General features: G+C 45.5%; 1 protein-coding gene across 6 annotated transcripts in view; it reads left to right on the forward strand.

The window, feature by feature from the left end:
• The window catches only part of dock3 (dedicator of cytokinesis 3), a 1,512,713-nt gene that overhangs the window by 1,308,062 nt on the left and 192,246 nt on the right, over positions 1 to 12,405 (forward strand). For all 6 annotated transcript variants that reach the window (XM_086001262.1, XM_086001257.1, XM_086001258.1 and 3 more), the window contains 2 exons: positions 2,170 to 2,230; positions 2,853 to 2,946. In XM_086001262.1, the coding sequence (XP_085857388.1) occupies positions 2,170 to 2,230; positions 2,853 to 2,946 (155 nt within the window). The remainder of the gene's footprint in view (positions 1 to 2,169; positions 2,231 to 2,852; positions 2,947 to 12,405) is intronic.

Genomic DNA, 12,405 nt, shown 5'->3' on the forward strand with positions numbered 1-12,405 from the left:
TGTGAGTTAATGCATTTGGGGACCACTTTCCATACCTCAGGAGCCTACTATCAACAAGGGCAGACGTCGACGACGAAGTCCAACACCGCCTTCAGTGTGCCAGTGCAGCCTTCGGTTGCCTGAGGAAGAGAGTGTTTGAAGACCAGGACCTCAGACCCGGCACTAAGCTCATGGTCTACAGGGCAGCAGTGATACCTGCCCTGCTGTATGCCTCAGAGACATGGACCATGTACAGCAGGCACCTCAAAGCACTGGAGAGGTACCACCAACGCTGCCTCCGCAAGATCCTGCAAATCCATTGGCAGGATAGGCGCACCAACGTCAGTGTTCTTGCTCAGGCCAACATCCCTAGCATCGAAGCTCTGACCACGCTCAATCAGCTCCGATGGATGGGTCACATTGTCCGCATGCCCGATACGAGACTCCCAAAACAAGTGCTCTACTCGGAGCTCCGGCATGGCAAGAGAGCCCCAGGTGGGCAGAGGAAACGCTTCAAGGACACCCTCAAAGCCTCCTTGAAAAAGTGTAACATCCCCACCGACACCTGGGAATCCCTGGCCCAAGACCGCACAAAGTGGAGGAGAAGCATCCGGGAAGGCGCCGAACACCTCGAGTCTCTTCGCCGGGAGAAAGCGGAAGCCAAGCGCAGGCAGCGCAAGGAGCGCACGTCAACCCAAGCACCCCACTCACCCGCCCCTTCAACCACCGTCTGCCCCACCTGTGACAGAGACTGTAGGTCCCGCATTGGACTCATCAGTCACCTGCGAACTCATTTTTAATGTGGAAGCAAGTCATCCTCGGTTCAGAGGGACTGCCTAAGAAGAGAAGGAGGGCTAACAAGGAAAGGGAATACACATTAAATGGTAAGACACTGAGAAGTGTAAAGGAACAAAGGGAACTTGGAGTGCAGGTCTACAGATTCCTGAAGGTAGCAGGCCAAGTAGATAAGGTGGTTAAGAAGGCGTACGGAATACTTGCCTTTATTAGCCGAAGCATAGAATACAAGAGCAGAGAGGTTATGCTTGAACTGTATAAAACACTAGTTAGGCCACAGCTAAAGTACTGCGTGCAGTTCTGGTCACCACATTACAGGAAAGATGTGATTGCACTAGAGAGGAGATTTACCAGGATGTTGCCTGGACTGGAGAATTTTAGCTACGAGGAAAGATTGGATAGGCTGGGGTTGTTTTCTTTGGAACAGAGGAGGCTGAGGGGAGACTTGATTGAGGTGTACAAAATTATGAGGGGCCTAGATAGAGTGGACAGGAAGGACCTATTTCCCTTAGCAGAGGGGTCAACAACCAGGGGGCATAGATTTAAAGTAATTGGTAGGAGGTTTAGAGAGGATTTGAGGGGAAATTTCTTCCCCCAGAGGGTGGTTGGGGTCTGGAACTCACTGCCTGAAAGGGTGGTAGAGGCAGAAACCCTCACCACATTTTAAAAGTGCTTGGATGTGCACTTGAAGTGCCGTAACCTACAGGGCTACGGACCAAGAACTGGAAAGTGGGATTAGGCTGGATAGCGGACACGATGGGCCAAAATGGCCTCCTTCCGTGCTGTAAAGTTCTATGATTCACACAAAGGGAAGTAGAAATCTGGAATTCTCTCACCCAAACGGCTGTGGATGTTGGGTCAATTGGAGCTGTCAAGACTGAGTATGGAGGGATAGGGAGCTAATGCGAATTAATGGAGTTGAGGTACAAATCAGTCTTTATCTACTTGAATGGCAGAGCAGACTCGAGGGGCTGGATGGCCTACTCCTGCTCCTATGTTCTCCACCCTGGCTCCACCTGAATCTACAGAAGAGGATAAGAATGTGCCTTATGAATTGCAGCTGTTAATCTGTACCCCACCACTCCATGATGCTAACAGGCCTGTTTTCCTGCAACATGTGTATCAGTTGGAGTACAGTGCTGACCTTTGGCACGTGTGTTCAATCACTTTATGAAACTTGGGGATGTACTGTTACATGGAAGCAGGAGCTCAATTCTGAAGTAGCAGCTTCAGTCTGACTTCCTGCAGAAAGCTAGCTGTGTACCCGTTGGACTGAAATCCTGTACAGTAACTACAGTTCATAAAATGCACGTGGATCTAGTATACTCATTAATATTTCCTATAATGTGGCATTTCATTTTTGTATCTAAACTCAAGTTCCTTTTTTCCCCCCAGGGACTGTATGAAAGGGGATGAAGCTGAAAATAAGAAGATTGGCTGTACTGTTAATTTGTTGGTAAGCAACTAAAGTTCTCTTTTTAAGGTGATTTTTCTTTTTTGTGTGCATCAAATGGAGGGGATAGAACTTTCCTCCAATTTTGGTGCCCAGTGTCCACATCAAGCACTTCTAGGTCAACGTTATGAGTTAGTTGCAGAGTAAAGCTTCTTCTACACTGTCCCGTAAAGTTTGGCATAACATGCCTTAGATGGAGAGTAAGGTGTCCTTAGCAATGCAACGTTAAGCACACCCAGGCCAGCTAGTGCACAGGTTAGATACAGAGTAAAGCTCCCTCTACACTTCCCCATCAAACACTCCCAGGTCAGGGATAGCACAGATTAGATACAGAGTAAAGCTTTGTCTACATTGTCCCATCAAACAGTCCCAGTGCAGGTACAGCACAGGTTCGATACAGAGTAAAGTTCCCTCTACACTGCCCCATCAAACATTCCCAGGGCAGGTACAGCATGGGTTAGATACAGAGTAAAGCTCCCAGGGCAGTATTGTTAGGGACCCAGAAGATCAGTGGGCAGTAACTAACATTACTGATGAATGGTGTCTCATTTAAAATAAACTCTTTTTGCTAGCCTGTTCCAGCTCTGATTCTCAAATTGCTTACAGATGTTTACATTTATTTCAGAATTTTTACAAATCAGAGATTAACAAGGAGGAGATGTATATCCGTTACATCCACAAACTGTGTGACATGCATTTGCAGGCTGACAATTACACAGGTAAGGATAATGAGCTTTCTACAATTTACGTATTCAACAGAACTGAAAGTTCTAAAAAAAATTGCAGCCTGGATTTCTTTTACTTCTGGCCATCTTTTCCAACCTTCCCATTGTTAAAAAAGGAGGATCTGTACCTCTTCAAAGAGAACCTTAAGAATCATGTTTCTCTTAAATGATGTCTGCCATTCAGCCTCACTTTCAAAAATCAAACAGTCAATATAGGGGAACCTTCATTCTTCACCATAATGGAGGGAGTTCTTGGTGAATAATGGAAATTGACGTATAATCATGAGTGTCCAAATTTTGTCAGCTTGGCTCAGTTGCTGGCATCTCGTCCAAAAGTTGTAGGTTCAAGTTTCCCCCAAGGAGGTGCTGTCCTTTGGATGAGACATTGAACTGAGGCCAGTTCCAGTAGTTAAGATGAATGTAAAAGATCCTAACACAGTAGACAAAGAAGAGCATGGAGTTCTTCTCCTGTCATGGCCAACATTCCTTCCTCAATCAACACCACCAAAAACCGTTTAACTGATTATTCATGTAATTTTGTTGTGGGACCTTTCTCAGAGCAAAAGGCTGACAAATAATAGCAATGATTGCACTTCAAAATAATTAATTGCATGTGAAGTGCTTTGACATGTTTCTGAGAGATGTGAAAAAGAACTCTAAATGCAAGTTCTTACTTTCTGTAACACTATAAAGGAGCTGAATTTATACACGCAGCTGAAGTGACCTGATGCCTGAAGAAGCCCTGGATTAGTAACGCATACACTGCCTAATGTGATGCTGGGTTCCAGTGGTCAGACTCCCTCTATTCAAGGGTTTCCAATTGTGAGAGTCCCTCTATCAGAGGGGTCCTGTTAGAGTCACTGTCCCCTTTGGGTGGGATGGGACATAGGTGGGGGTCTTTGTGGCTCCAAGATGATATGTCTGATGATGAGCTAAGTCAACCCTTCGTGACACACTCCAATGGCAGGTCCAAAGTGCTGCAGGGCACTGTTGATGATTGGACAACCAAACTGGCTCACTAATGGAATCTGGAGGGTTAGATCTGTTACTGCTGACTAGAATTCTTCCCATTTGGCTCCAGATAACCCCGCAGGCCAGAGTCCTAATGGATAGGGTGGTCCTAGATAAACAAGCAATAGGCTGCTTACCAGTGCCTTGCTCTTGTAAACTGTGCTGGTTCAGCTGCTTCAACCTCAGCAGTTACTTGCACACACACTTAAGCTCCCTTGACTCTGCCAATGTGCAACTGAGCTCTCTGGTCTTAGATAAGTGGGATGTGTCTGTATCGGACATGAGTTCACACCCCATATTAAGCAAATAGAAACCCTACAGATAGGTGTAGATTTCTCCATAACTTGAATTTGAGACTCTCAGCATGATGGTGGATTTCCATGTGTAACAGACAAACAACTGACCTGAGACATTCTCAGAGGGATCCTGGTTGTGCCTCTCCCTCCATTGAGTCCTGATGATGAATGTCCTAATTTTGAGATACTACAAGGACCTCTATCACAGGGAAAAAGAAAGACTTGCATTTATATAGCACCGTTCACGACCACCGTACATCTTAAAGTGCTTTACAGCCAATGAAGTACTTTTGAAGTGTAGTCACTGTGATAATGTAGAAAACACAGCAGCCAATTTGCGCACAGCAAGCTCCCACAAACAGCAATGTGATAATGATTATGTTGATTGAGAGATAAATATTGGCCAGGACATCGGGGATAACTCCCCTGCTCTTCTTTGAAATAGTGCCAAGGGATTTTTTACGTCCACCTGAGAGAGCAGACGGGGCTTCAGTTTAGAAAGACGGCACCTCCAACAGTGCAGCACTCCATCAGCACTGCACTGGAGTGTCAGCCTAGATTTTAGTGCTCAAGCCTCTGGAGTGGGACTTGAACCCACAACTTTCTGACTCAGAGGCGAGGGTGCTACCCACTTTAAAAAAAATTTTTTTTATATTACTTTATTGAACATTAAGAACATTTACAACATCGTGATCATTACATTGTATGATACAAATCAATTCCACCGCCCTGCACAGCCATTCCGCCACCACATTTTAACATCAAAACCTGAAGTTTAATTTGTCACCTGTAACATATATTAATCGATTGTACTTTAAAAATTGGTTGTAAAATACTGTCCTTAAATTCCTTTCTGAATAAAACATCCACAGAGCCTTATAATGGTCTTTTAGCTTATATTTAAAATACTCTTTTAGATTGATTCTCCTCCCCTTAAAAAACAGAGCATTCCTTCTTTGCACAATCATGAATCTAGCCAAACTGAACATTAAATTAATTGCTGCTCCGCTAGACTCTGGCAGACTCTCCTGCAATCCCCATCTCAAAATTGAGTCCCACGGGATTCCCATTCTCGCTGTTCAGTCCCCACCCAGCAAAAAAGCTTCACACAACTGTCGAACATAGTAGTTAAAGTCATTTAACTGCGGACATAACACCAGTAAATGGGACAGAGTCTCATCCTGTGTCCCACACATTGGGCAAGTTGCCGCCTCCACTCGTCCAATCTTGCACAAGACCGTCATGGTAAAAATCCGGTTATGAGCCAATTTGAAATCCAGTTCAATCCATTCTGGGCATTTAAAATTCGCCCACACTCCCTTCCAAATCCTGTTGAAGTCCAGCTGTGGGTATATACTCTGCCAAAACTCCTGACCAGCAGGTGTCTTGAATCCCCAGTCTCTGAATACCTCATAGAAATCTCGAGTATTACAGTTGTCAAATTGGACTAACTCTCCCCCTTTCTCCAGTACAAAGCTTGGAAAAGCAGGACGCATTTTACTTCCTTTGGAGATTTCCGCATTTATTTCTTCCATCCAATCCTGTGGCATTGCCCTCACAATCTTCTCATACATGATTTCTATTGCTTTTCCTTCTACCTCCTGATCCTCCTCCCACACCATGTCCCTCACTATCGCTTCCGGCAACCAACCTGGAATCACCTCGTATAATACATCTTTCACCGATATAATCCCAGCTTTTATAAAAGCTAGATTAAATAAAACCTCTCCTTCGATGTTGACCCACCTATTCAAAAATAAAGGCTGTTCTAAAAATTCCTCAGCCCCCTTGGGCATAAACTGCACACTTTTTAAAAATTGAGCCCAAGTCTCTACAACCCCCTTATAAAACCTAGGGAGAAGCTTAATCGATTTCAAAAACATATTATTGTATTCCATATACAATATCCCCTGCCCTCCTATCCCACTTCGTTTTTAAAAATGCTCAAAACAACTCTTCCAAAAACTGGAATTTGACTTCTGAAGAAATCTCTTCACCCATTTGATTCTAAAGGATTTTTTCTTCAAATCAGTATCTGGGAAGTTGAGTCCTCCCTGATTTCTCCATCCAATGATGGTATTGTAAGCCACCAAGGCTGGTTTCCCTTCCCATAAAAACCTCACACAAGCCTCTCCGATGGACTTTTCTGCCCACTCAGGAATATCCTCCACCGTCAATAAGTACCATAGCTTAGATAGCAGGAGAGCAGACACCACTGTCGCTCTTCCTTGCACTTTCAACCACCTTCTTTCCCATCTTCCCAAAATCTTTTTAATTTTCATAACCTTCGGTTCCCAATTTAATCGATCCACTTCTTCCCTGTCTTTCTTGCACCCCATATGCACCCCCAGAACTTCCAAAACCTCCACCACCTTAAAGGGACATTCCCCCAACCATTCCCCCCTACCCCTCCCTGCAACCAGGCATTGGGACTTACTATAATTCACTCTGGCACCTGAAGCTCTACAATATTCCTCCACTACCTCCATAGCTTTCCTCACTGACTCCCCATTTCTCAATGTTAAGGTTGTGTCATCTGCATATTGGTGTATCACCGACACCAGCCCGGAACTGGGTACCACAATCCCAACTACACCTTGTTTCTTTCGCATCATGTAACCTAATGGTTCTGCTACCAATGTGTACAGCAGTGGGGACAGGGGACAACCCTATCTCACTGATCTCTGTATCGGAAAATACTTAGATAAAAAAACATTATATTTAACACAGCTAAATATGTTTGAATAAAAAATCCTTATCCACTGAATGACATTTTCCTTGAAACCAAATGCTTCCAAAACCTTCAATAAAAACTCATGAGAGACCCTATCAAAGGCTTTCTCTTGATCTATCTTTAATACATAAGCCTCCCTCCCACTCTCTTCCATGAGCTCTATCGCATCTCGGATTGAGACCACAGAGTCTGCGATGTCCCGGCCAATGACTCCATAGGACTGAGAGGGCCAAACTATCTCCGGTAACACCTCCTTCAAACGATTTGCCATAACCCTCGCCAAGATCTTATAATCCACATTTAATAGTGTGATGGGCCTCCAATTCTTCAGATCCCATCTATCCCCTTTATTTTTATATAAGCTAAGCTTATGATACCTCTCCTCATAGATGGGGCCAGGCTTCCCTCAATTTTAATTTCCTTAAAAACTCCTAAGAGCAATGGACTTAAAATCTCGAAAAATTCCTTATAAAATTCTGCACTTAGTCCATCGGACCCTGGGCTTTTCCCCCCCTTCATTCCACTTATTGCTATTTTTATTTCCGCTAATCCTACTTCTTTATCACACATGCTTCTCTCATCCTCCTTTAAACCCTTTTCAATAAAAACAGTAACCTTCTCCATCTCCAAATTGGAAATGTCTTCTTTTGTATATAGCTCTTGATAAAAGCTGCTAGCCGCCTCCAAAATCTTTCACTTTCACGAATGATCTTCTCCCCAACCTTCAACTCCTCAATTAACGATAATCTCTGTCGCAGCTTCTCTTGCTCTAGAAAATATCTAGTGCACCTTTCGCCCTCCAATGCATCTCTAGCCTTTGCACGGAGAATGGCCCCCTTGCATTTTTCAGCTTGCAATAATTCCCACTCTTCCTTTAGCACCCGGAACTTAGTCTCAGCTCCCTTATCCCCTCCGTCAACTGCTTTACAGACATCCGTAAACCTTTTGTTTATATTCTCTTCTCGATGCCAGTTAGCTGCCGCCCTCTTTTTCCCATAACGTACCGAAAAAACTTTTACCTCATATTTGAAATTGTCCCACCAAACTCTTCTTTCTTTCAAGAACAAAAGTTCCTTCCGAGCATTCTTTATTATATTTATAATCTCTTCTTTATAAGCACATTCCTTCAGGTATTGATTGTTTAAAATCCACACCCCTGAACCGATCTTAACTCTGCTGTTCCTAATTCTAAGAACCAAAGCCGAGTGATCACTAAAAAATACTTTTTTATAATAAATCTCCATCACCTCCGAACTTAACCCTTCCCGCATTAATACAAAATCTATTCGGCTCTGTTTTAAAACATCACCCACCCAACCTGCTCTGGAGAACTCCCTTTTTATGGGGTTCCGGTCCCTCCATAAGTCTCTCAAATTTAAATTTGCCATCATTTTTATAATCATCCCTCTGGAGTTATCCTCTTTAAAGGTCATCTGGGCTGAAATGTCCATCCAAGATAAAAAAATACATTAAAATCCCCCACTATACAAGGATTTTCCACCTCTGCCACTTCAGTGAATAACCCCCGAAAAAACTCGCGACGCTTCCCATGGTCGTTCAGTGCATAGATATTAAAAAGATCGCAATTAAATCCCTCCAATTTTACCCTTAGCCGTAAAAATCTCCTCTCAGTGTCCTTGTCCACCAAGGCAACGTTCTCTTCTATGGACGGACTCACCAAAACAGCCACCCCTCTACGGTTATTGTTTGCACAACTTGCAAACACCTCTCCCTTCCAAACCTTCTGAACTCTTTCTAGAATATCCTCATCCCAATAGGTTTCTTGCAGACACAACAAGTCCGTGCCTTTGAAACCCTGCAACAACTGCTGCAATTTCTTCTCACCCCTCAGTCCGTTCACATTGATCGAGACCAATGTAATCATGGCTCCAAAGAAGGGAAATATGCCCAATAATCTCCCCATCATTTAATCTCTGGCTCCTCCCTCCTCTCATGCTCCTTCTCAACTTTTCGGGCAGCTGTTGCTTTTTCCTGCAGCCTCCGGCTCTTTTCCCCCTCCTGTTTGACCCCTCCCTGCTGTTTCAGCCTCTTCCTTGCCTTAACTTTGGACCCAGGATATGCCCTTTCTCCCTCCTTCTGCCCCTCACTAACCTTTCCCTTTCCACATGATGCCACCCCATCCCTGACTTCCATGTCTCTGTCCCCCTCTAATTCCTCACACTCAAGCTCTTCTGCAACCCCCTGTGCCTGCTCCCCGTCAGATACATAATCCTGCTCCCCGTCAGATACTTCATCTCCCATAGAGAGTCTTCCTGCTATCGCAGTTTCTCCCACTGTGCCGCCCCCTTCGACCACGTCTCTACCTCTGACCCTTGCACCTTGTTCCCTCACTCCATGGGACAATGGCGCACCTAAATTGTTCCCTTCTGACGTCTCTATCTCGCCGATCCCATTCTGCTGTCCCTTTAAGGCTCCTGCCTCTTGCACCCTCTCCCCGCCCTGCCCCGTCCCGCTCACCAAAATATCCGACTCCTCGCCTCTCCCTGGAGCACTCACTTCCACCACACACCCCGCTCCTGCCTCCTCTCCCCCTGCAGACACCAGACTCCCCAGGGGGAGCCGAACTGCACTAAGGCTCGAGTCTGCACTCGACCCTTGCTGCCCGCTGCTGTCTTTATTCCCCTCCATAGCACTCGCCGTGTTTTCCGCCATCTCCATCTCGATCTCCGCTCCGCCAACCTCTGCCTCTTCCTGTGCTCCTTTTTCCTTCATTTTACCGGCTATGTCCTCCGACTGCACCGCACCTCCAGCCGTTCCACACTCCTCTCCTGCTCCTTCTCCCATCTCCTCATCACTCATTTCGCTCCCTTCTGCCACACACTCACAGCGGGCGGGGCCTTTACGACACACCCCACAGCTCTCCGCCTTGCAGCTCCGTGCGATATGTCCCGACTCACCGCAATAGTAACAATACAAATCAGTACAGTTTCTTACGAGATGGTCATGTCCCAGACAATAGTAACACACCTTTACTTGGTTATCGTGCAGCACACGAAAGTACTGTACTCCTTCCAGTGTCTCGAAGTTCATACTGTAAGGAAAAGACCTCACCCCCCTCTGGGAACCGCACCTTTACATACCGGGTTCCGTCTGCTACCCGTGTTCCCGGATAGTACCTCCTCTTTATTTCGGAACAGATTTTAATGTCCCACGACTCCAACTTTTTGCTCAGCACTTCATCCTCGATGTACACAGGCAAGTTCAAAAATGAAACCACCACCTCCTCTGAATATAGCAGAGTCACCTCCAAAAATTTCTCCCCAACTTTCAGACTGAGCAGCAGTTTTTCCACCTCCTCACGGCCACTGACCGTCACCTCAAATCCCACATTTGGTTTTGGTCGGCAGGCAAAACAGCTTCCCTCACCACAGTCCTCATGAACCGCCTGGATTATATCCCGGGCTCAAATCTTCTCATCTTCACATTGCACCACCACCGTATTTTCTTTACCAAACCTCCTGAGGTCCCGACCCAAATCTTTGGGCCTTTTTTTTCCCCTTCCCACCACAGTTTCTTCCCTAATAAAATTCCTCTTGGGAATATTGTCCTCTGAGGGGCCCGGCACTCCGGACCCCTCAGCAGCCATCTGGCTGTTTTTTGTGGGCTAAAAAGGCCCTAAAACCTGAAAACAAAACCCTCCACCAACTTTTTCCAAAACTCCCTCCAACACCCAGCTGCAATTAGGCAACCAGTCACACCTGGCTCACTCCTAGCCCCTCCCACCTAGAGAGTGCTACCCACTGAGCCACTGGCTGACACTAAAGACAGGGGTTCTAAAGATAAGACTCACTCAAAAATATGGAGGGTAGTAATCTGATGCAGTGCTTTCACACTAACATAGAGAGATGGGATTCAGGTTTGAAGTTCCTGTAGTGTTGAGCCTCAGCTATGCCACACTATTGTTGCTGGCCTCTAAGCAGCTGTCAAGTCTCCTCACCCACAGTGGGGCAAAAGGGCAAAATCAAGGGACTTCAAATTGTTATTAAAGAGGAGGACTTGTTAATGAAACTTGCTCTATCAAAGAGATTCCACTGGTGAAACTCACTCCTGGTGGAGAGCCCCATCTCCTTAAAAAGGATCCGGAGGAAAATCCATTTCCATAAAGAGGATCCCAATGGAGACTCATTCCTTTAAAAGGATCCTAACCCAGAAACCCATCTCCTTAAAGAGGATCCTGATAGTGAGATTCGTGTCTTAAAAAGGATCCTGACGGAGAGACTCAATCTGTAAAAGGTTTCTAACAGTGAGAATTATTTTTGGTTGATCCCTATTCATGTCACGTTTTCTTTGTTAATTCCGCTCTATTGTCCCTTATCTTTACACATAATTTCCATGCAAAGGAACCCTTGACTGTCCTTTTCTTGTCATGTCAAGTTAGCTATCCCTCTTGAATACACTTGAATAGGAGATTTTCAAACAATTAACCCAGGTCATTATCCAGGGATGATCCTGCTTTACTAATCACTTTTCATCTCCCAAGCTTGTGGGAAGCAGAATTGCCAAAGAAAAGCAGCTGCTTCCAGAGGAGGAGGCAGAAGCAGCGGTTGAACCGATACCATGTGGCGTTGCTGTCTCTTGGTATCCAGATTTCCTATTGCTGTTGTACAGTGTAATTCATTCAGATCCAGGTGCTTCCACAGCTCCTTTCCAAAGGGGATTATGAAAACTGTAAACTCAGTCACAGTTGATGTACAGCCTCAGTTTAAGCCTGTGAAGTACCAGACGCTCTGGACTATCTTCTGGAGGCCTACGATCCTCCTCACAAACACCCAAAGGACACCCTGCCCAGCTTTCTCGAGGCCAACAGCCCACCTCTCTCTGTTCACCTTGATGCTGCTGTGTATAACATAACCAGAAGGCATAGTTATACAAACTCATTAGCCTAGATTTTACAATCACTTTTGCTCAATAAGTGAGTGTAAGGTTTTTTTTATTCATTCATTCAAGGGATGTGGGCATTGCTGGCAAGGCCAGCATTTATTGCCCATCCCTAATTACCCTTGAGAAGGTGATGGTGAACCGCCTTCTTGAACTGCTGCAGTCCATGTGCTGAAGGTACTCCCACAGTGCTGTTAGGGAGGGAGTTCCAGGATTTTGACCCAGCGATGATGAAGGAACGGCGATATATTTCCAAGTCAGGGTGGTGTGTGACTTGGAGGGTAACTTGGAGGTGATGGTGTTCCCATGCGCCTGCTGCCCTTGTCCTTCTAGGTGGTAGAGGTCACGGGTTTGGGAGGTGCTGTCGAAGAAGTTGTGGCGAGTTGCTGCAGTGCACCTTGTAGATGGTACACACTGCAGGCACAGTGTGCCGGTAATGGAAGGAGTGAATGTTTAAGGTGGTGGATGGGGTTCCAATCAAGCGGGCTGCTTTGTCCTGGATGGTGTCGAACT

The sequence above is a fragment of the Somniosus microcephalus genome, chromosome 11 (genome assembly GCF_052327205.1).
Source record: "Somniosus microcephalus isolate GS21.2 chromosome 11, FLI_Smic_1.0, whole genome shotgun sequence".
Classification (NCBI taxonomy): Eukaryota; Metazoa; Chordata; class Chondrichthyes; order Squaliformes; family Somniosidae; genus Somniosus; species Somniosus microcephalus.